The 25546-nt window shown below is 41.2% G+C and overlaps 1 protein-coding gene across 1 annotated transcript in view; it reads left to right on the forward strand.

Annotated features, from left to right (window-relative positions):
• The first annotated feature begins 6425 nt into the window (after positions 1–6425).
• The window catches only part of DTD1 (D-aminoacyl-tRNA deacylase 1), a 1026657-nt gene continuing 1007536 nt past the window's right edge, over positions 6426–25546 (forward strand). Inside the window, exon 1 of the mRNA XM_044057001.1 lies at positions 6426–6570. Coding sequence (XP_043912936.1) covers positions 6528–6570 — 43 coding nt within the window. The 5' untranslated portion in view covers positions 6426–6527. The remainder of the gene's footprint in view (positions 6571–25546) is intronic.

The raw sequence follows: 25546 nt of genomic DNA on the forward strand, positions 1-25546 counted from the left end.
ATGGCTGTTCAAAGCTCCCTCTCTCACAGGTACACAGAGAAACCTCCTTCTATCCAAGTAAGGTATGGGCAACTCAGAAACTTTTAACACAGCCCTGAATTCAGCACTAGCCTGAAAACTGGACTATACTAGCTTAGAAAGGTGGGAAACAAGGAAATTCTTTTTTGAAAAGATAAAGCAAAAACGGTAAAATATACATTTAAAACGGCTTTAAACGACTACAAACAATAAAAAATACACTTAAAACAGCTTTAGATGACTATAAACACTCAGAAAAGGCTTTTAAACAAATTACCCAATTAACCAGTAAAAAAATCTCAAAACTGAGCCCTGTTCCTGTAGTCTTCAATCAGACAAGCTCTAACTGCACACTCCTGCCGTTGGGGTGCAGGGGAACCTTCTCCAAAAAAGAAGGCCTGGATTAGTGCTCAAGTTATACAAACAAAGCTAGATTCAGCAGGCCTGAATCTAGTTTATGTGACAGCAAACAAGGCACACCAATTTCAGTAAGAAACAGTTCAAATATGCAGGCACTATAAGCCTCTAACCAGAAATTCCCAGCTCAGAAGGGCAGAGACCAGCCACTCCTCCCACAAGAGTGCAGACTACAAACCTTCTTAATGTAAAATGATTGGCCTGAAGCCCAAGTACTTAAACCAGAACTAATACACTTTCAGAATAACAGACACTGAATCTTCAATCAGCAGTTCCAAACTTAGAAGGATGTAAGCTACCTGTCCTGCCACAACAGTGCAGACCACAAACCTTCTTAATGTAAAACAACTGGTCTGAAGCCCAACTGCTTAAACCAGAAGGCTTAGAATGATAGCTACACTTTAATCAGGTTACTACCAAGCAGTAATAAATACAATTGAATACTTTTAGGAAGGCCTGGATTAGTGCTCAAGTTATACAAACAAAGCTAGATTCAGCAGGCCTGGATCTAGTCTATGCTACAGCAAACAAGGCGCACCAATTTCAGTAAGAAACAGTTCAAATATGCAGGCACTATAAGCCTTTAACCAGAAATTTCTAGCTCAGAAGGGCAGAGTCCAGCCTCTCCTCCCACAAGAGTGCAGACCACAAACCTTCTTAATGTAAAATAACTGGCCTGAAGAGTGCTTAAACCAGGACTAATACACTTTTAGAATAACAGACACTGAGCCTTCAATCGGCAGTTCCCAAGTTAGATGTAAGCTACCTGTCCTGCCACAACAGTACAGACCACAAACCTTCTTAATGTAAAACAACTGGTCTGAAACCCAAGTGCTTAAACCAAAAGGCTCAGAATGATAGTTACACCAAGCAGTAATAAATATAATTGAGTACTTTTAAGATGACGCAAAAGCAAAACAAAGTAATAAAGTAGGAAGAAACAACAATACAGTAAAAGCAGATGAATAAAGTGCAATGTTTTTTTTTTGAGTGAGCAAATGAGATGGGCCCAGGAGGAGTATCCAAATGAAAATTTACAAGAGGGGCGGGCAGTTTCAAAGCCACCAAGATTAACACCAAAACAAAAGCAGGGTGGATGGGGACTAACTGAAAAAACAGAGCCACAACTTCCAGCTAGAAAATATTCAATGCAACACAAATAAATCAATTTAAATGCTGTATTTGAAAAAAGTGCAGATGAAGACTTACTTAAATTCACTTATACATCCAGTTGATTGCAGGTAGGTCTTAGCTAGCCAAAGCTCAGAGTTAAAGCAGAAAATAATCCAAAATGTACCACTTATATACGGCAGAAACCAAATATCAATGAAGTGAAACTACCCCCACTTATCACTGGCTATGCAGGAATTCTAACAAGCACTAAATTCTAACAAGCATTAACTGAAAAAACAGCGCCACAACTTCCAGCTAGATAGTATTCAATGCAACTCAAATAAATCAATTTAAATGCTGTATTATTTGAAAAAAGTGCAGATAAAGATTTACTTAAATTCACTTATACGTCCAGTTGATTGCAGGTAGGTCTTAGCCAGCCAAAGCTCAGAGTTAAAGCCTGCATAGGATTGCCTGCTAATGCATAGTTACATGTCTCACACTGAGCCTCCCCCCCTTAGCAACCACTACTCACTGGCCATGTTGTCTTCTGCCTGCTATTGACTTGCATGACAGAATAGTGATTTTAGTTAGAATGCTTAAGTTAGGTTTATTTTGTTATCCCCCCCCCCCCGATCCTCATTGCTTGCCGCTACCCTACGCTTAAAAAGCCGAGATCGGCTAAAAAAAGTAAAAGTTAATTTTTTTATTTTTGGGCTGTTTGCAATGCCAGTGGCCTTATACCTGGCCATTGGCATGCTTCCTATCTGATATGCAACCTTTATTTGGAGCTGTCACAGCTCCATTTTGGATTTTGCAGAAATGTACTCTGTTACTAACAGAGTACATTTCTGCAGATTGTACTAATCCTGCACGGCCGGTTGCAAGCTTCCTGGACTGCAAATTCACCTCATTTGCATGGATTTCTCCTGCAAATGGGGTGATTTGCATACAGGGGCTTAGTCCGTGCACACCCCTGCAGGCTGTTCCTGGATCGCACAGCAGACATATTGCCTGCTGGTGCTCCTGCACTAATCCTGCACGTCATGCAAGGCATAGAGAATCCGGGGGAAAGTAGTTTTGTTTGGTTAACTGGTTCTATTATTGTGCCATTAGTAGAGTAGATGGAGAGGGGAGTGAGCTTGCTTTGGATTTCCTGTTGGAGAAGACCATTAATTTTGTTTTGTTTGGGTTTTGGATAAGTTGACGTTCATTTAGGTAATTTTCAATATAGAGAAACTTTTTTTGCAATTTATCCTGGAGTTCTTGGGGTGTGGAAGCACAGCAAATAAGACTAACATCTTTGGCATATTGAATGATAGATGCAGATTTAGTGGCAGCGTTTAGACTATTTGTGACTATAATAAAAAGGAGACAGCCAAGGATGGAACCCTGAGGAACCTCAACAGAGACTGAGAGGAGTGTGGAGAGTTTATTATCCCATTTAGTTGCCTGTTGTTGATTAGTAAGGTAGCTAAAGAACCAGTTAAGAGCTGTGGAGTTGAGGTTGAAGGAGACTAGATTGTTGAGCAGTAGTTGGTGGGATACCATATCAAAAGCTTTGGACATATCAAGGAATATAGTAAAGACTAATTGTGCATTGTTTTTGAGGAGGTTGTTGTAGTTAATGAAACTTATGAGGGCTGTGGAGGTACTGTTGGACGGAAGCTGTGCTGTGAACTAGATAAGAAGTTATTTGTAGTGAGGTGGTCTAGGAGCTGCTTATGGATGCATTTCTCTAAGATTTTGGCTACGGGTGAGAGAATGACAATGGGTCGATAATTAGAGAGATCTTTAGATGGGCCTCCCTTGTTGAAGGGATGATAAGGGATATTTGCAAATTAATAAAAAAATGGAGGATTAACTATATACAAATATAACAGAAGCACTTTTATTTTAATAGCTGTAACTGTAATTTGATGGATATTATGTGATCAGATGTTAAATGTCTTGTAGTAAAACCTTGGGTATATATCTTGTGGTCTAAGAATTTTGATTTACAAGCCTTATAAGACTATATATTTTGTCAAAGGTGTGTGTGTGTGTGTGTGTGTGTGTGTGTGTGTGTGTGTGTGTGTGTGTTAGCTCTCAACCTTTTAGTACTAAAAATCTGGACAAAGCCAAAATTAATGGGGGGATAAAGCAACAAAAATAGGGACTGATTTTAAATATTGCTCTTACAAACTTAGAAGGTTGCTAGAATAAAAGGTCTTGTGTTACCAAGCATTTTCCAAAGGATATGAGGTCTAAAGCTGAAATGTTTGCCTTATTTAGTGAATTCAGTCCCCTCTGATTTGTCACAAAAAAATCTAGAAAAGCACACATTTTATTGCGGAACAGACCAAAAATATGAGGCAAAAATTTGGACAGTTGAGAGGTGTATACTCCCACTTTTTAGTTAAATTTCAGGATGGTGAACAGAATCTCTGGGTCACTTAACCTAAAATTCATGACTTCATATTTTTCACCTAACGTTTTGCTGCTATTATCGAATTTTCTATGTTTTACAAATATTGTCAATTATCTAAAAGTCAATTTTGGGAATCTTCATAGTTACTAAGGCAATGTCTGCTGCCAACTTCCTGAACTGCATGCTGAAATGTTTGCCTTATTTAGTGAATTCAGTCCGAACAGACCAAAATGAGGCAAAAAATTGACGGTTGAGGTGTATACTCCCTCTTTTTTATATGAGGCAAATTTGGACAGTTGAGAGGTGTATACCCACTTTTTAGTTAAATTATATTTTTCCACTCTAACTTTTTGCTGCTACTATCGAATATTGTCAATTATCTAAAAGTCAATTTTGGGAATCTTCATAGTTACTAAGGCAATGTCTGCTGCCAACTTCCTGAACTGCATTTTGTTGCATGGATCTCTCTTCCCCATACCTCTCAATGTCTTAGCGCAAGAAATAATGGACAAAACAGAAAATAATGGAGGGATGAAGGCCCAAAACATAGGCAGCTATTTTAAAGGCTTTGTATTAGAACATTACCCCACCGCAATTTTCTCACAGGAATGGGGCGTGGCCTACATGATTGACAGGGCTGAGTGACAAGCCATGCAGATTATACAGTGACATGTTGAATGTAAATTATTTCCTACATTTACAAGTGCACTGTCGAAAGCACCGCATGTCCTGGGTGTCTGACTTGCTTTGTCACTTTGTACTTGACCACATACTGTGTAGGGTAAGAAGCGCGTCAGAAGGGCAGTATGTACGCAGTATCCACAAGTTCCCATTTTGCAGTCCATACGCATAACCCGTGCACTCCCATCTTTCTTTGGTATAATATGCTGTAATTGCTTTTGCAGGGGGGCAAGCCCCCCCCCCTTGCACCCCCACCTTTCTTTAAACAGTTGTTTTCTGGAGATGAAGCAACAAGCAAGCAATATTCTCAGGCAGTGGGACAATAGATACATGCAATAAAAAAGACCTCCCAGAAAGGTCGCCACCCGCACCCCACACCTTTACAACAGGAATTTTAAGTCTGTGCAATTAGGGTTGCCACTTTTTTCAAAAAGTCCAAAGTGGGACATTTTTGGTACAAACGTCAGATTTTGCAGGCCAAAACATACCCACCACAGCCAGTACAAAGGGCAGAACTTTATACTTTTTTGCCTAAGTAAAAGATTACTCTTGTAGCATTTTAGTTGCTTATTCTGTTTCTTATAACATTTAGGCGTTTCAGATTCAGAATAACTGTATGCAACTATTACATAAAATATAGGAAATAATTTTGTCCTAAAATATTTTTTGCAGGACACAACTGGCTAAAGAGGGACTGTCCCCCGCACAGTGGACAGGTGGTAACCCTATGTGTAATAGATTCTCTACATGTAGCATTTTGTGTTCGCCCCCTCCCCTTTAAAGAATTGTAATTCTCAGTGTAATAGTGTGATATTTTGTATAAATGCAGCATATTATGCGTTTGTTGTAGGTAAAAATCTGTTTGGGTCGGTATACCATTTGTAACTACACGTTCTGCCAAAATATTTAGTCTAACAATTTATATATTGAAGGTTTTGATCAATGTAAATTTGCAATCCTGGTACCAGCAAATAAGGGAGAAAAGTCGTTGTATTGCAATAATTACAAAGCTTACCATGCTCATTTCTGTGAAGTTTATGCAATGCAGTTTTCAAAATAAATTCGTGCGGAGTGCTGGGCGGTTCTTACTACTGCGCATCTGGTGGGGTAATGTTCTAAATCTAATACAAAATAATTTCAAATATTAGTCTTATAAGCTTAAGATGTTAATAAAATAAGATTTGTGTTACCATACATTTTCTGAAGAATATGAAATCTGAAGCTCAAATATACATTATACAAATGAGTTCCTCTGTGATTTTCTAAAAAAAAACATACATTATGACGAACGGGAACAGCCGAAAGAAGATGATGATGATGATGACGAACAGACCAAAAATATGGGACAAACAAATCTGGATAGTTCAGTGATATGCTCTTCCCATGTAAGTCTCTCGCTTTACAACCCCTCATACACAAATCTATACCATAACGGAATATGTCAGTGCCTATTAATTCAGAAAGCTATTATAGATACTGAAACTACTGGTCCTTAAACAATAAATGGTACTAGAGTAATTTCAGAGCTCAAACTAAAAAGACCCCCGCAGTACTATGTTATTACAACAATAAAATAGGCACCACGCTGCAGTCTAATACATCTGACATATTTATGGTTCACACACTTGTCCCTCTGGTGTGTCTTGCACTTCCGATTTCAAAACGTAGTATACCACATTATGTGGTCCACATAGTGAGAAGAGTATAACCCGTTTTGCATAACAGTCTCATTTGTGGAGATAAGCACCCATCAAATACATGTTAGTCTATGTCGCCACTAGAGGGCAAAGTAAGCAGCATTCTACCTTCCCACCGCGCTCCCTGTGTCACTGTAGAGCTAACGACCACTTCTCGCTGAAGGCAAGGATTTTGCGTCTTACACGCCATTATGAAGGCAGTAGTTCAGAGAGTTACAAAAGCCAGTGTTACAGGTTAGTTGACAACATCAGGTTTGAATTCATTGGTGAAATGATCCCTTCCTAAATCACGAGGAGGTAGAAGAAGCCGGTCAACGGTATCAGAAACTATTCTATCCCCCCTAACTTCCTTCCGGGTTGTGTAGGTCCAGCCCAGAGCTGTGGAGTGCTGCACGCTGTTGTATTTGGTTGCTCTCTGTTTACGTGGGTTCTTTAATGTAGCCGCATTCTACAGGCCATGTGTAACAACCATTAGTTATTCCGAAGTTATTATAGGTTATGTCTAGTGAGTCACGTAGGCGATATGTATGTTTAGTACTCTCTGAGGGAGACCAGATATGCTGGGAATTTTGAGTAATTGCGCGATGCATGTGGCTTGTAATAGAGGAAAATGTAAAATGTACAGGGCAGAAACTGTGTGTGTGTTGGGGGGGAGGGGGGTTAAAATATATGCGGTGCGTTTCATTTTTTTTTAAATTCAAGGTACTATTGTACCCCAGGCACCATCACAGTGATGTTACCTGCATCTGTTCGTAATTGACCCTACCCATGTCATTTCATGGGCACTGGAACATCATTAAGTCCGCTGTGTTGGGCTCTGTCATGATGAGAGAGAGGCAAGCATATCACCACATTATGTGTGTTTTCTTATCTGATGGTGGGGACCTGATGCAGATGTAAGGCAGTGTTTGTCCTTTTCTTAAATGCAGCACTGCTGCATCCGTTTTCCTTTTTGATGTGTTAACTTTTTCTGCTGGTGTGCAGTATGTCCTGTTGACCCACATACTGCAGATGGTTCAAGTCAGGTGTTGTAGCTTTCAGAGATGTGTTTTAATTCAGCAGAAAGTCAGTGACTCCTGACCTTACCTGTAAAGATACATCGTTAAGTCCTTGCATTCCTTTAGACAGAGCTAAAGAAAACACAGCAATAGCTTTGCACTAGATCACGTGTGGCGTTTTACCCTCACCAGGTTATAACTCTTCAGTGCTGCTACTTTAGAAAATCATATTTAGGTGGTAATTGCTTTTTTTTTTTTTATACAGCCTAACTCTTAATAAACGTTGCTTCTGAATGTCCAATTGTATTGCTTTTCAGCTGGTCACATAATTCTTAGAAAAGAGGAGGGCTTGGGCTAACATCAGATTGTTTTTTTTTTTTTTAGGAGTATATATGCTAAGCTGTTGAACTATTTTCTAATGATTTATGAAGCATACCTTGAATTATCTAAGACGCTGTCCGGTTCCATTCTCAGCTAGAGCGTCTTCTGCGTAGAGAGACGCGTGAATGGGCGTACCTTCGTTGAAGGTTGTGTGTCAGGGCTGGTAACTCGGCACGTAAAAATCAACTACCAATCATTAGCGGACCGGAGTTCCGCTGTGGCGACCCCTAACCAGGAAAAGCCGAAAGACACAACAACCTTGAATTATCTTAGGACTACATTTTTGTTTGTCTAAAATGTATCTTCAGCATTGAATACAGAATTCACATCATTCCTTGTGCAAAGTAAAACTGTTGTTTGAGTTTCTGGCACACTGAAATTGTTTTGAGTCTGTTGGTCTTTATGACTTCTGTGCGACCAAGCAAGTTAGTTAATCAGGCAGTTCTTTGGGATGCCTCTGAACCGAGCTACCAGTGCATACTAGGGTTTGCTTGGGTAAAAGTAAATAAAAAATATCAGTTTTACCTTTTAACAGTGGTTTCTGTTCTGTGGTTATCTCTTGTCGGCTTTCAGATGTTTTTTGATTGTGGTGCCACAAAGTCATATAAGAAACATTTGTGATTCAGCTAAATGCACAGACCTTTTTCTTATTTGTTGCTGATGTCTAGCTTCTGTATCTCAGAAAATGCAACTTTTTTACAGTATCTTTTAGTGCTTCTGCCCTGTCGTTAATGTCCAGCTATGTTGCTGTGTATCAACAAATAACTTTGGCTCCTAATAAATCACTGATTTAAACACTTAACAAGGTTCTACTCTGATCCTTGTTTCACATCCTTAATCTTGTCCTTTTTCTTCTGGTGGGGTGGTCTTTATAAGTGCTGTGTGGTTAACCTTTTTATTTATTTACTTACTGGATAAATCCACTAGACATAGATGCCACTTTTCAGGGTCAGTCTGGGATCACTGTCTTTATTAAACTACTTACAGTAGACAAACAGGAGGAGTTATGTTGAAAGTAGTATTTTGGGGATGGTTGGGGTAAAGCTGGAACTGAATTTGCCTGCTGACTGGTTTGCTATATCGCCATGCTCTGTGAATGTGGCACCATTAGCCACCAGTTCGGCACATTGCTCTGTGCTGCTCTTGAGGTTTCTGACATAGCTGTAGAAGGCTCTTCTTTCACCTGTGAGGATGTCTTGACCTCAGAGTTGGCTTTGCTTGATTTAATTAGCCTTCTTAGTTGCTTATTTACTTTGAGAGAGTTTTTATCTTTAGATGCATTTCCTACCCTTCCTGATTTTTGCCATAATTTCTTTCCTTTTGTTGTATATCCTGTTCAGTTTGGGATGCCACCAGGGCGGTTGTTTCAGGGGCTAGTTCTGGGCTTACTTTTGGTAGGTATAGCACCCTTTATGCAGCCATTGACATGGTTGTACATTGTTTCTAAGAACAATTCATCATAGGCTGGTGTGTTCCCAGGATTTGGAGGGCCATTGAATTTTGACAAACCATCACTTAGTAACAGGTAATTTGCCCTGGAATAGTTCCTAGCTGTTACCTGTTTTATTTGTTGTCTTTATTGGTCACTTTTCCTGTATTCAGGTTCATTGCAGTTACATACATATTTGTTTCACAAAATGTAGCAATAGATTTACTAAATGAAATGATCATTAATGAGTAACCATGATTTATATGTCGTCTGTCTTAATAGACATTAGAATTTTCCATAACTTTTTTTAGGGCATCCTCTTCCTGAGACTGCAGAGTCAGCACGAAATGTTAATGAGAAACAATGTTGGACATTAAGAATTATTTGAAATGCACTTTATAAGCACTTACACGAGTGCATGGATTTTGCTATCCCTAACAGAACCAAGATGCTATCCTCCAAAAAAGGAAGCCAGTCTGGTGGTCCCCTGCCATAAACAAACTCTACAACAGAAGAAGGAAACTGTTGCAAAAAATGACTGGAGGAACTCCCTGGTCAGCCTCAGTAAGAAGCTGAGATCCCTCATAAAATCCTCCAAAGCTAGTTACGAAAACAAAATTGCCACTGATTCTAAAGACAACCACAAAGCATTCTATAGCTATGTCAAGAATCTCAATGGCAACACTCAGATGTGCTCTGAGTTATAGCACAATGGTACTAAATATGCCAAACCAACTCCTATTGCCAACATCCTGGCAGATAGGTATAGGTTCAGTGCTAACTTTACCTCCCTCTCACCCCCTAAAGGGCCCATCTCTATACTGGAAGAATGCAGAGTTCCTGTAATCACGGCTGCACAGGTAAAAACCACACTCTCCAAAGCCAAGAACACAGCATCCATTGGACCTGACAGCATCCCAGTCTGCGTTCTGCACAATGAACTGGCAACCCACCTAAGCACCATGTTCAATCATAGCCTCACCTCTGGCTTTGTGCACATTGAATGGCGCACAGTGATGGTTATCCCACTCCACAAAGGGGGAGCCACCATGGACCCAGAGAACTACCGCCCCATTAGCCTAACAAGGCTGGTCTGCAAGGCCATGGAATGTATCTTCATGGATCTTATGCACACAGATATTGGTAATCTCCAAACTCTGGACCCCACCCAGTTTGGGTTTGTAAAAGGCAGACCATGTCTCCTAAACCTGATAGACTTCTTTGAAGCAGTCACCAAAGCCAAAGACGAGGGAAAGATGGTTCACACAGCCTATCTAGATCTCACCAAGGCTTTTGACACCATCCCCCACTCTGGAATTATAGGTTCATAGGTTCATACTAGGCTATCTGCCCTAGGGCATTTATAAGCCTAGCCAGAATGTGTTTGGCTTTTGCCACCCATTTTAAATTTATTTTGCTATGCCCTTTTTCGAGGTTAGTATACTGTGCCTCTGTCTAACAGTGACACAGAAGTGATACCCGGGGTAAACCTACGATCTCCCATCCACTCATCAATATTCCTCTTAAAGAAAGTCAATGAGGGACTCTGCCTAACCTGGACTGGGATTTTATTCCAGAGTGAAGGGAGCCTCTGGCTTATGAATCTGTCCCTCCAGCATGTCCTATTTATTTCAGTGCTGAGGCTGAAGTCTCTCGAGTGCGTATCTCGATGGGATTTGGATTTTCTGAGGTGCAGCATGTCCATTAATTCTGGGTTGGACATGGCTTTATACGTCAGGCACAGATCATCTCTGAACAGGTGGTATGCCACTGAGTAGAGCTGGAGTTTCTTTAACCGGGCTGCATATGGCATCTGTTTGAGCCCTTTGATCCTCTTGGTGAGGTACTTTTGGGGTCTTTCCAGTTGCTGCAGGTGTCTGGTAAGGTACATCCCAAAAGGGGCATTGTACTCTATTATGGGCCTGATGAGGGACGAGTAAAGAGGCACGATAACCTCCCCTGATCTAGATGTGAATCCCTTCATAATTAGGTGGGCTGTATAAAATGTTTTTCTAACCACTTTGGCCACGTGGTTGTCAAATGAGAGATTGCTATCAACTTGGGTCCCCAGGTCCCTAATTACTTCTTCTGTACTTAATGGATTACCACCTATGTGGTAATTAGGGGATGACTATACACTTTTTGGCATTTAGCTTGAGGCCATGGCTCTGGCACCAGTTGTCTGTTTCTATGAGGCCCTTTTGGAGGATGCTTGTGTCGGCTGGAGAGTCGATTATGGCACCCAGTTTGCAGTCATCTGCGAACTTGATCAGCCACAGTCCTTCCGTGTTGGCCTGTACCTCCAAGAAATATATACTGAACAAGAGAGGTCCCAGGACTGAGCCTTGTGGGACACCACTTGTAACTGGTTTGGAGTCTGACATGGCTCCAGCAATTCTAACCATGTGGGTTCTGTCCTTGAGCCAGTTTGCAATCCATCTAGTGACATAGGGGTTTATATTTAAGCTGGTGAGCTTATCTATAATGCCCGAGTGGGGTATTGTATCAAAGGCTTTTGCGAGGTCCAGGTAGGCTGTGTGGACCACCTTCCCCTCGTCAATGGCCTTGGTGACTGTTTCAAAGAAATCAACCAGGTTTAAGAGGCAGGATCTGCCCTTAACAAAGCCGAACTGGCTAGGATCCAGTGTCTGTAGGTCCCCAATATCTTTATTTATGAGGTCCATGATGATCCTTTCCATAGCTTTGCAGACCAAGCTAGTCAGGCTTCTGGGGCAATAGTTTCCAGGATCCGTTGAGGCACCACCTTTCTGGAGAGGGACCACTGTTGCTGTACGCCACTCTTTGGGCACATATCCTGCAGTAAGGCTGAGATTGAACAGTAGTTTTATGTTTGGGTTTAGCTCTTCTTGGAGTTCATGTAGGACGCAGCCCGGGACACCGTCTGGTCCCATTGATGTGTTTTTTGCTTTGGAGAGGTCGGCTCTTACCTGAGCATCTGAGATGTCAGGGGGGCAGCACTCTGCTGGGATAGATATTTGCCCTTTTGGTGGGGAGGGGAGGATTTGCTGAACCTGTCAGCTAGGATGTTGGCAATGTCTGTGGGTTCAGTGTATTTTTTTGTCATTTTGGACTAATTTTGTGCATATCTGGAAATTAACACCCAGGTTCCTAACATAACTAAAGAAAGCCTTGTGATTATCCTTAGTGTCCTGTGCAATTTTTCTCTCGAAGCTGGCCTTAGACAATTTTATGAGTGCCCGTAGTTTTTTGCTAATACTGATCAGTGATGCCTTCCCTTTTTGGGATTTTGCTCTATCATTTAGTAGCTTCCTCCTTCTATTGTATAGTTTGTTTATGGCTGGGGTCCACCAGACAGGATGTCTGCCTTTGGAGGATTGGGTCTTGGTTTTATTTGGGATCGCATGATCCATGCATTCCTGAAGGTGTTCATATAATGCGTTTATAAAAGATTCTGTGGTCTGGGCCGTATTTTCCACAGGCCTGGGGGCTTTGAAGGATTCCACCTCGGTTTTGAGGAGTGTGAAATTTGCTTTAGAGAAGTTTTTCACTGTGGTTTTCTGGGCAGGGGTGGGGTCGGGATGTGAATATCCAGTGAGATTAGTTTATGGTCTGATCTTACCAGCGAGGGATACACTTCTGGTCTGGAGCATAGAGTCCCCATGTTGGTGATGATCAGGTCCAGTATGTTTTCCCCTCTTGTGGGAGTGGTAACAAGTTGTTCCATAGCATTTGAGTTTATAAATTCTAGGAACCTTTGGGCTAGGTGTTGGAGCTAGAGTAATGCTCCCAGTCTATGTTTGGGTAGTTGAAGGCTGCCAATATAATGGTGTTTGGAGAGACCTTCATATTTTCCAGTGTTCTGAGAAAGGCCGAGTGGGGTTCCTGGGTTTGGGAGGGTGGTCTGTAGCAGGCTATAAACTGGAAGGCAGTTTTACCCACTGTTAGTTGCACATGGATAGTCTCTGATGCTTCGTGCTTTGCCACCAACCTGGAGGTGTGGGTATCTTTGATGAATATCGATACTCCTCCTTTTGTGGTTCGGTCCAAGTTTTGGGTCGAAAAGCATGGTATGAGGTATAACCTGGTAGTGCTGGGGTGCTCTTGGGAGCCCTGAACCAGGTTTCTGTTACTGCACAGATAGCGATGTTCTCCATGCTAATGAGAGTTTCGAAAGCGTGCATCTTGAGGTTTAGACTTCTGGTGTTGAGTAGCATTACTCTTAGTTTCTTATCCCTTGTGATACCTATGGAGGTGGGTTTGTCTTTTGAGCCTTGCCTAAAAAGGCACTGTGGGGTAGCAAGAGCCTTTGCCAATATCCGAAAGCCCAGGGGTGACAGGTGCAAGCCGTCCCTAGCGAGCATCGTGGCTTGTCGAGCATATCATCCCAAGCTGACAGGCATTGATCCCCTTTGAATGACACCAGTACTTAAGCCAAATGTTGAAATTGATCATCTTGTCTTCATATTGTGGCATCATTCTTGGTGAGAGTAAGATGCTACTCAAGGTCAGGGTCATACTGGCCTGGGCTACATGCTCAGAGAGCTCCTTTATGTCTCTCTTCATGTAGTCCAGGGAGGTACGTCTCAGGTCATTCACACCAGCATGGACAATGACTGAGTCATATTTGTACTTGCCTTGGAGTGACCTGAGTGCTTGTGTTATGTGGCGGATCCTAGCGCCGGCAGGCTGCTCACCGTGACCCTCTCCTTGTTCAGCCTGGTGAGCGGGACGTCAGTGTGCCTGACGATAGTCACCTATTACAAGTGTATCAGGTGTGTTGTTTGGTCTTAAGGGCTGTGACTGTTCGGCACACTGGCTTTGTGAGATATGTGTTGCACGTGTTTTGTTTTGGGGTAGCAGTTGCTTGGGTGTCTGCTTTGGAGGTCTCTGCTGCTTAGGCAGATCTTTATTTAGAGCCTCCAAGTATGTTTTTGTGTGATTATGTGTTTGGTTTGCTGTCGTGGTAGGTTTATGTGAGACTGGAATTGTAGTGAGTGTGGTTTCCTTCTCCTCCTGACTGGTTATGCTAGTACTGAGTTGAGAGAGCTTAGCCTCCAGTTTGGCTATATGGTTGCATCTCTCACATGTGTTGGAATTTGTTGGGAGGAGGAGAGGGTTGTCTGTGTACATGAGGCAGTTGTAACATTGCCTCAAGATTCCCAGATTCACCAGCTGGATCGGAGAGGAAATTGACAACTGACCTTTGGACATGCTAGAATAATATTGGGAATTCCTTAATAATTGAAAACAAGGGCCAGTGGGGAGTGAGGGTGTAGTGCTTTTAATTTTTAGTGTTGACTTATATAATTGCTTTAGTGAGCAAGTGCCAGGTAACTTAAGTGCAATGTGTTACAGGTAACTTAAATGCAAAAACAACAAACAGTAACTTTCTTTCAAGTGAAACAAGGAAATAAGTACAGTAAGCAATGCAGATATCACTAGTGATCCACAGAAGCGCTGAGAAGCCGCGTATTAGGTGGAATTAGCATTCCAGGGAAATATCAAGCAAACAAGCATATAAACAAAGCTAGATTCAGCAGGCCTGGATCTAGTCAATGCTACAGCAAACAAGGTGTACCAATTTCAGTAAGATACAGTTCAAATATTCAGGCACTATAAACCTTTAACCAGAAATTCCCAGCTCAGAAGGGCAGAGTTCAGCCTCTTCTCCCACAAGAGTGCAGACCACGAACCTTCTTAATGTAAAATAACTGGCCTGAAGCCCAAGTGCTTAAACCAGAACTAATACACTTTAAGAATAACAGACACTGGGCTCTCAATCAGCAGTTCCCAGCTTAGAAGGATGAAAGCTACCTGTCCTGCCACCACAGTGCATGCCACAAACCTTCCTAATGTAAAACAACTGGTCTGAAGCCCAAGTGCTTAATCCAAAAGACTTAGAATGATAGCTACACTTTAATCAAGTTACTACCAATCAGTAATAAATACAATTGAATACTTTAGAAAATGCCTGGATTAGTGCTCAAGTTACACAAATAAAGCTAGATCCAGCAGGCCCGAATCCAGTCTATGCCACAGCAAACAAGGCGCACCAACTTCAGTAAGAAGAAGTTCAGATATGCATGCACTATAAGACTTTAACCAGAAATTCCCAGCTCAGAAGGGCAGAGTCCAGCCTCTCCTCCCACAAGAGTGCAGACCACGAACCCTCTTAATGTAAAATAACTGGCCTGAAAGCCCAAGTGCTTAAACCAGAATTAATAACACTTTTAGAATAACAGACACTGAGCCCTCAATCAGCAGTTCCCAACCTAGAAGGATGTAAGCTACCTGTTCTGCCACTACAGTGCAGACCACAAACCCTCTCAGTGCAAAACAACTGGTCTGAAGCCCAAGTGTTTAAACCAAAAGGCTTAGAATGAGTTACACCAAGCAGTAATAAATACAATTGAGTACTTTTAAGATGATGCAAAAGTAAAATAAAGTAGGTAGAAACACAAGTACAGTAAAAGCAGATGAATTTTTTTTTTTTTTTTCTGAACAAGTGCTGAGATCAAAGAAACAGATTTGAGTGCTGAAACTAGAAAACTGGCTAGTTATAAGGAAAAAAACTAAGCTAGAAGGCTTCCCTCCAACACAGAAGGGCTTGGGGGCTCAGAAGCCTACAAATAGTCTATACCACTTAACAGGAAAGGCAGGAAACAAGCTTAAATTTTTTTTTCTGTTTCCCAGATGCTCTCTTTGTACACAGTAGGAGTGCCTGAAATCAGAATATGATCTCACTGCACTCAGTTGAGTGAGCAAATGAGATGGGCCCAGAAGGAGTATCCAAACACAAATTTACAAGAGGGGAGGGCAGTTTCAAGGCCAATAAGATTAACACCAAACAAAAACAGGGAGGGTGGGTGGGACTAACTGAAGAGCAAACTCACTAAACTAGGTATAAATCCCTATGTCACAAGATGGGTTGCCAGCTGGCTCACTGACAGAACCCACACTGAAAGTAGCAGACTCCAAATCCGACTTCAGACCAGTGACAAGTGGAGTACCACAGAGTTCAGTCCTGGATCCTCTCCTGTTTGGTTTCTACTTTTCTGAAGTACAGGCTAACAAAGTTCGCAGATGACTGCAAATTAGGAGCCATAATCGAAACTCCTAATGATGTGGACATCCTACAAAGGCCTCACGGAGACAGATGCCTGATGTCAAAGCCATGGCCTCAAGCTCAATGCCGAAAAGTGCATTGTCATCCGCTTTGGTAAAAACTCTGTACCCATGAGCTACCACATCGGTGGTAGTCTACTTAACACCGAAAGTGTGATGAGACCTTGGGACACGGGTGGACAGTAGTCTCTCCTTTGATAATCACATCGCCACAGTAGTCAGGAAATTCTTCGACGTGGCACACCTCATCACAAAAGGTTTCTCATCCAGGAAAAAATATGTCATTGTTCCCCTCTACTCGTCACTCATTAGACCCATTATTAGAGTACAATGCCCCTTTTGGTATGTACCTCACAAGACATCTACAACAACTGGAAAGGCCGCAGAAATACCTCACAAAGTGGATTACTGGCCTCAAACAGATGCCCTACGCATACCGTCTCAAAAACCCCAGCATTACTCTGTCGCATATCGCCTACTCAGAGGCAATCTCTGCCTAACATACAAAGCAATGTCAAACCCAGAGCTGTTGGGCATGCTCCACTTAAAGAAATCCCAATCCCTCTGAGCTACACGCTCTAGGGACCTAAACCTTGTCACCACAATAAACAGAACACGCCGGAGGGATAGATTCCTGTCCCAGAGACTTCCCATACTCTGGAACAAACTACCTGTCTATATCAAACAAAGCTCCTCATTAGCACTCTTCAAGAAAAATTTTGATGATTGGATGGGAAATAGGAAATTCACCCTGGGGAGCACCTCTGTGGCTCTGCTTGACAGGGGCACAGGAAAATAATTTTCTTGGGTGGCAAAAGCCAGGGTACCATTTTGGCTAGGCTTATATAGGTCCTAGGGCCAATAGCCTAGTACCTACCTATGAAAATGCATTTTATCATATACTTGGAGCAGTCATGACTAATGTATATAAATATTATATCATCCAGAAGCCATGCTGATTTTAATTTCTGGTTAACCTGTGTTAGTGGCATAGCCTCCAGAAAAAAACTCTGATTTTTAAGTCCTTGAAACTTCCATTTAACTGAATTAGAAGGCCTTCTAGGTTGCGACAGTATCTTTCAGTTTTCATTTGAGCTCCTACTCATACATAGCATATTATATGCTCAATGGAAATGGTACTTTGTAAAGGCTCACATTTCCTGGCTGTTTATATTTAATGTTGATTGTATTAAAATCTAATTCACTGTTAATCCTTTAATGCCCAGTAACACCCTTTGCCGTTGTCAAGGGGAGGTAATCTGGTCGACTTCTTTGTGACAGTCATCAAAGCCATGGTCAAGGGGAAGATGCACACCGGACACCTTGTCCTGGCCAAAGCCTTCAACGCTATTCCCCATTCAGGCATAATAGATACTCTTTCAACTAGGCATCAATCCATATGTTACCAGATAGGTAGCAAACCTGGCTCACTGATAGAACCCACCTAGTCAAAATAGGGGAAGCCATCTGAAGCAGTAGACCCATAACAAGCGGCATACCCTATGGTTCGGTCTTGGAGCCTCTGTTATTGGAGATGTGCTTTTCTGAGGTGCAGGCCCAAACCAGTGGGCTATGGTTGACTAGGTTTGCAGATGACTGCAAGCTGGGTGTGGTCATCAATTACCCTAGTGATGTGGACATCATCCAAGAGGGTCTCACTCAGACAAATGACTGATGCCAGAAACATGGCCTCAAGCTGAATACTAAAAAATGCATCATGATTTCCTTTGCGGAGAGTGACGTCCCCACAAATGATCACATTAATAACAATGACCTAAGCACGCAATCAGTCGTGAGGGATTTCGGCACCCAGGTTGATATCTACCTGACTTTTGACCACCATGTTGCTTCTGTTGTATGGAAAGCCTTCTACATGGCCAACCTCACAAGTAAGGGTATCTCATCCAGGGACAAAGGGGTCATAACACCCCGTATTTTTCCCTTATAAGGCCCGTTATTGAGTATAATGCCTCTTTTGGCATGTACCTCACAAAGCACATGCTGCAGCTGGAGAGCCACACAGGTTCTCCACCAGGAGAATCCAGGGCCTCAAACAGCTACCATACATAGGCTAAAAGCCTTGTCCCTCTTCTCAGTTTCATACAGACTCCTCAGAGGTGATCTCTGTCTGGCATACAAAGCGATCACGGATCCCGCCTTGATGGGACTGCTGCATATCTGTAAGTCAAGCTTCACTCGAGTAACCTGCACGCGTGGCCTCAACCTGGTCTGTGACGTCAACAGGACTTTTTGACAGGACAGATCATGTCCCGAGACTCCCCCATCTGTGGAATAGTCTCCCTCTCCACATCAAGCAGAGTACCTCTTTACCCCTTTTTAAGCACAACCTGGTTAACTGGATAGGAAACAGAAAATACACCTTTGGGATTCCACCAGGGGCATTGGGTGCTGATTTGTCTAAACATGGGATAAACTCCTGGCTAGGCTTATAAGGGCCTCTGGGCCAATAGCCTAGTAACCTACTATGATCTATGAACTGTAGTTAACTTTGCCTTCCATAAGTGAAACAGCAATATAGATGTGCATTCCTGAGGTTGTGAAGTTCATAGAAAGCTTTATCATTGAGTTACTACTCCCAAAGTTGTGTTTCCATAGGGAGTCAACAATAACAAGGTTCAAGAATCTATATAGAATAAACGAGCCATAGTTTGTTACTAAAGTACTCTCTGCTGCTGCCAGTAAGGTAATTGACAAGCCAGATCTTTGTAAGGAGTAAGGTGAGCCTAACTAATTGGGTACCACTGCGTAGCTTCCATTATTACTTTATCTGTATTTCTTGTCATAATGTATGTCATTCATTCCTTCTCCAGTTTCCCACTTAAGCCATTTCAAGGCTGTCTGGGTGGAGGGAACTTGTCTTGTGATATTCAGTGATCACATGACCCAAACAAAACACCAGCTCATCACTTTAGTATGTAATGCTTTTTTATAATTTGTGACCAAAGAGTATTGTATTAGAAAGTGCTACCCAGAGAATGAAAAACAAAAAGAGGAAGGATAAAAGGGACAACCCATAAAACGGTGGTATGTGTGAGTCTCGATGCTGACTAGTTCAGATACATTAAACTGCTGAAGACTCAGTGTTAGTTGCCTTCACATCTGGAAACATCTCTGTTACCTTAATGGTCGTCAGTCAGCAGCACAGTACATATTTTTTTTAGATCAGCTCAGGCATTAAAGCTACAAAAAAAAAAAACGGTATTTTGGCAACATATAGGATTTCTTTTACACTTTCTGAGTGTGAAGAGTGTGACTGCAGCTTGAGTCCTTGATCTAGGAGAGAAGTGGAATCTGTTGCAAAAAAATGGCTGTGTAAGTCACCTTGTTTTTACAGATCTAAACCGAATGGGTCTAATTCTAGTAGATCCTGCTGAAATGTGTTGTCACAGAGTTTACCAGTGTTGGTGTTTTAGCAGTGGCTAAGAGATTGTAGATGTACATACTGCATTTTGGTTTTAAAAATGCTTTTGGCTGTGTTGTAAACTATTTAAAAATTGAAAGAAATTACAACTATTAATATGTTTAGTTATTTAAATAAGTGAAGGATTAATATGCTTAACAGAAGTAGGCAACCAGCTGGGAGATTTTTTTTCATTTGGAAGAGCGGGAGCTGTCAGGTTTAATACTGGCACCTTATCAATTAATACCCTTGTGAAATAACCAGCAGTGGATTTGTCATTTAGTACGCAGACAGTATAACATTGGAAAGGAACTAACATCTAAATAGATAAATTTGTTCTCCTGCAGGAGTTGTGTAGAGCTAACAGGTAGTTTTTTTATATATAGGCTAACCGGTAGCCTATATAATATTAAAAAAAAAACATTCAGTTAACTGAGATAATGTTTCCCACTTTGAGAAGTAAGATGTCATTGTAACATCATGAGACACTAATTTGTGAAAATATTTGTAAAATTCATTGATACCAAACAGATATGTTTTCCAACAATTCAGATGCATTTTATTTTAAATTCTTTTTCTCCCCTTCTTTTACCCTGACAGCCATCCCTGTGTCCCATGTCCTTGCTGGGTCTACTGGCATTCCAGTCACCCCCCCAGTCAAATGTCTTAATTTGAGCCATGGCTTTTGGGGATGTTAAGGATGTCTTGGGAAACATTGCTGTCCTTCAAACTGGGGGGGGGGTCATATTTTATGACTCGCCTGTTTCTCCCTCCCCTCCCTTGCAGATCCCCTTTACTTTTCATCCCTGCTGAATATTCTGTAGATATCAGGCTGAAACTCATTTTGGCTAATGTGGCCCCCAAAGATTAATTTAAACACACTGGAAGTAAGCTCCTTTCACTTTTCAAGTTGCATAATAAGTATAGATGCACACATCTAATCTTTTAGTACACCTTATTGTAACTAGCTCTGTAACTTTGTTTTGTTACTGGTGCTGCGGTAGCGTTGTCGCTTCAACAATAAGATGTTGTCTTGTTCGATTCTCAGCTAAAGCGTCTTCTGTGTGGAGACATGCAGATGCGCTGCATCTTCTCGTTGAAGGTTGTGCGTCAGGCCTGGCAAGTCGGTACATAAAAATCTACTGCCAATCATTAGTGGACCGGAGTTCCGCTGTGGCAACCCCTAACCGGGAAAAGCCGAAAGATACAACAACAACTTAAGTAATGTGAATTCCTGGGAGAAAGAGGTTCTTAGAGTGTTGGAAAATTGAATTTCTCTCATTGCAGTGTTCATAGCTGTGTAAGCAAACAACTCTACTTGACTTGAATAAATTACTTTTATTTTAAGTTTTACTTGGTTATAGATTGTGTCATACACTGGCCTTATATATATATATATATATATATATATATATATATATATATATATATATATATATATACACACATATAATGTGCACACACAAATATTTGATCATTTTGTATATGCCTTAGTTTTTTTTCTTTCACCTTCTAAGATGTGTCTGCTGAGTGTGAATGTTTAGAAAGGAAACGTAAATAAGCTGCATAGCTTGGCCTGATCTACAGTCTCTACTTTAATATGAAGAGGTTTGATGAATCGGTACCCAATATTTGGCTTCACAGAACCTGAATATTGAAAGATACGTCAACTTGCTGAAAAATTACAGCAGTAGTAGATTGTTGGATCTGGCTGAAGAGAGTAGAACTTTTTTTGTATTGGAAGTGAACTTGTTTGATTATGTATGTATGCAAAAGCAAAGAAAACAGTCCAATAAACTCAGAAAAAAGAAGAACCCAACAAACTGGAACCAAACCTGTAGAGGGTACCAAACTGGTAATACGTATGTATGCACTTATTTGTGGATTGATTGAAGGGATAATCTTTAGGGTGTATTTTCAATATCTGAATATTTGATATTTTGGCTTCATGGGTGAGGCATTTGGTTTTCATTCCACTCTAGGTGAATTTCTTTTCTTGAGTTTTGCTAAAATTGTAGTGAATATTAGCAAAGTCTTTGTGATAGGTATTTTATTACTGACTAGAATTCAGTTGTTGTAAATAGTAAAAGGTTTTAAGATGTTTCATCATCAAATGTTTTAGAAGTTGTTTTAGAAGTTGTTTTAGTCATATCTAATATGTGGACTATAAACTATTTTTGTTTATTGAATAGGTTTTGTGATTATTTTTAATAACTAATGAAAAATTAATGAAATCAGTTCTGGATAATTTGAAAAGTGCTTGTGTTTGGAAAGATCAAGGGATTACTTGATTCTTTCCAATTTCAGTGCATATATTCATTACAAAATATTTATTTATATTTGTTTACCAGGTTAAATCACTGATCAATATTGACCAATTGCAAGCTCACCCAGGTGAAAAACAAAACCATATCCCGAACAAAAACACAGAAATGTAAGCAATGACATAACAGTTCAGACTAATTACATAGAAAAAAATGTATACATACATTCAGTGAACAAGAACAGTGTAATGTACAATCAGAGTGTAATGTGCAATATATATATATATATATATATATATATATATATATATATATATATATAGGGTGTATATTAGAACACCGAAGTTTCAAAACTTCAGATGTTCATAGGTTCATAGGTTCATACTAGGCTATCTGCCCGAGGGCATTTATAAGCCTAGCCCATTGTTTTGTGGCTTACGCCACCCCTTTAGTATGGGGAACTATACCCATTATTTTGCTGTGCCTCTGTCGAGCAGTGACACTGAGGTAATTCCTGGGGTATATCTGCGATCTCCCATCCATTGGTCAAGATTTCTCTTGAACAAGGCCAGCGAGGTGCTCTGCCTCACATGTACCGGGATTTTGTTCCACAGCATAGGGAGTCTTTGGATGATGAATGTATCCTCCAGCACGCCCTATTAATAGCCGCGTCGAGGTTTAAGTCTCCCGCCTCTTGTGGCTCTGATGGATCTAGATTTTTGAGGTGAAGCATATTCATCAAATCTGGGTTTGACATGGCCTTGTATGTTAGGCAAAGGTCACCTCTGAGCAGCTGTAAGCGACTGAATAGAGCTGGAGTTCTTTCAGTCGGGCAGCATAGGACAGATGAATCTAATTTTTCCTCCGGGAGCCAACGCCCTTTTTTAAACTAGCCCTTCTGTGGTTTGAAAAGGGGGTTAAAGTCTCCCGCCTTGGGGGGGCCTTCTTTCCATGGCCCCTTTTCTTTGGAAAATTTGAAAAGGGGCTTTGTTGTTTGAAAGGGGATAAAAGATTTTGAATTTAAAAAAAACATATTTAAATTTTTTTAAAAATTTTTTTAAAAAATTAAATTTTTTTGGTTTTTATATTGTTTACCCCCCAGGTTTTTTTTTTTTTTTTTTTTTTTTTTTTTTTTTTTTTTTTTTTTTTTTTTTTTTTTTTTTTTTTTTTTTTTTTTTTTTTTTTTTTTTTTTTTTTTTTTTTTTTTTTTTTTTTTTTTTTTTTTTTTTTTTTTTTTTTTTTTTTTTTTTTTTAAATTACGGGTCAATGACCATACTTACCCATTTTGAAAAACAAAAAACCCCCATAGGGTGAACAAAACACCAAATGGCTGAAACAGTTCGCTTCTGTGAACCTTCTGAAAATTAATCTCAGAGTGTTTCTTAATATCTATTTGATAATTTTTTATAAATATAAAGGGGGAACATTAAACCATTTCAAGGTTTGGGTCTACTGGCGCCGGGCAATCTACCCTTTTGGTTCCACCCCATTTGGGGCAACCCATTTTTGTGTGTTGGACATAACTGAGGTTTTTAATGATCCCCATGGTAATTTTCGAACAGCCAGCGAGTGCTGTATGACGGTTTTCCCACAAGGCTTTGGTGATGTTCCCCAGCACCATTAAAGGCAGATCTGCCTTTGCAGCAATTTTGGGTGGTTTCCAAATCGGGTTCATGCTTTATTTAGGCAAGTCCTCTCAGGGCGATAAGGCTGAGCTTTGGGCCGGAATTTCCATCGGTGAGGACGGCCTTTGTGAAGTGGGAAACTTTTGGGGCATGCCATCTGGTCGATAGAGGTAAGACTTGATTACAGTGTCCTAGTGTGGGTTAAATTCCTCATTGAGGTTCGGAGCACACACCGGGCCCCAGGTCCCTGATCTTTTTTGCTTGGAGCACTATTGGGCTGGGATGTTTGGGGTGCATCATTTTTGATTTCTTTGGGTGCCTGACCGTACCGTTTTGGAATTCTGAGGATCGTAATTTTCACATCCATTTGCAGTTCTGCAATTGAGTCCTCCGGTTTCTAAATAGTAAAAGGGGGCCTAGGGGAATTGTCTTTGAGTCTTAGCTATTTTCTTCAAATTTCCCCTTTGGATGATTTAAATTAAGCTTAGTTTTCAATGATCCAGGGGTATTTTAAGGTTGCCATCTTGTAGAGCTTCCTCCTTTTGTTTTTTAAAAGTGTTAAAAGGCTGTCCACAAGAACTGGGTTGCCTTGCAAACCCTTGTTTTTTGGGATTGCCTTCCATGGCTTGCAGTGCTGTAGAAGGCGTAATTTCAGGCTTGAGACGTTTTGGTGGGCCAAGGAGCCACCTAGTCTTAGAGGTAAGCTTTGAAAGTTCTACTGTGGTTTATTTCATGGGTGGGAAGGGGACCTCCCAGGAGTTGTTTTGCTTTGGAGGGTTCCTGGTGAATTTGGGGCTCCCATTTGGTATAGATATTCTCCTTTGGGGGAGTTGACTATGTCCATGGCATTTGAGTAGAATTCAACTTTTGCTAGTTTGGCTTGGAGTTTCCCAGTTCTAATAGTAAGAAGCCTTATGATGTTTTGGTTTACATTTTCCTTTTTGTGTTTTAGAGGCCTTAGTTTATTTGTAAAGGGTGCCTTTAATTTTGCTCATTTGAGAGCTCTCCTTTTTTGAGGTTGTTATGCTGGGTCCACCAGCTGGGGTTGCCTTGTAAAGATCTTTTTCTTGGATTGTTCCGATTGGGGCGGAAGCTTTGAGTAACCTGATATTTTTGCTGGGGCCTAAGGAGCCAACAGTTTTGTAAGCCAGAATCATGTTCTTTTACGGGGGGGAGGGCCTCGAGTATTTGAGATTTGGGGACTTCTGGCATTGGCCCATTCTTAGTTTTTTTCCTTTTGGGTTCTAGTGTAGGTTTGATTTAGTTCCAAAGGCTAGGGTTTGGCAGAGTTTCCATTAATAGGGTAATGAAGCCCTGTAGAGGTGTTTGTACATTATCCCAGGCAGAAGCTGGATCCTTTGTGAGGGTTAACATGTAAAGCGACATCTTCTTGTATTGCACATTCTGTGAGTGTTGCCAAGTCGGGTTTGCCTGTAATATGAACCCCCCTTTCATGTCCTTTTCCATGTAGGTCCAAGGGGTGCCTCAGGGCTTAACCGGGTTTTGCAAGACGACATATTTTCCTCGGGAAAGGGCCTAGTCTGCATTTGGATTTAGCTCGCAGGCAGCTTACCTTTTTCCTTTTGTCTGGTGAGGAAATTTAGTTGCTGACTATGGGTAAACCTTGCTATGGCCCGGGCAGTGGGCCTTAAGGCGTGCTGTTTACACTCTGCCCCTTGTAAAGGTTAGTGTTGCGTTTTTTCTGAGTGGTTTTTTGGGTGTCTGCTGGTGGCTCTCCCTGGGTAATATCAGAGCCCAGTCTTTTTTGTGTAGGAGGTTAGGTCGCTTACACCAGCGTGGACAATGACCGAGTCATATTTGTACCTGCTGTTGAGAGACCTGAGTGCTTGCGTTATGTGGCGGATTCTAGCGCCCGACAGGCAGCTTACTGTGACCTTCTCCTTACTCAGTCTGGTGGCGGGACATCAGTGTGTCTGACTATGGAGTCACCAATGACTAGTGTGTCTGGCATTGTGTTTGGCCTT

This window comes from Protopterus annectens, chromosome 1.part2, assembly GCF_019279795.1.
Source record: "Protopterus annectens isolate FY-2018-M chromosome 1.part2, PAN1.0, whole genome shotgun sequence".
Classification (NCBI taxonomy): Eukaryota; Metazoa; Chordata; order Ceratodontiformes; family Protopteridae; genus Protopterus; species Protopterus annectens.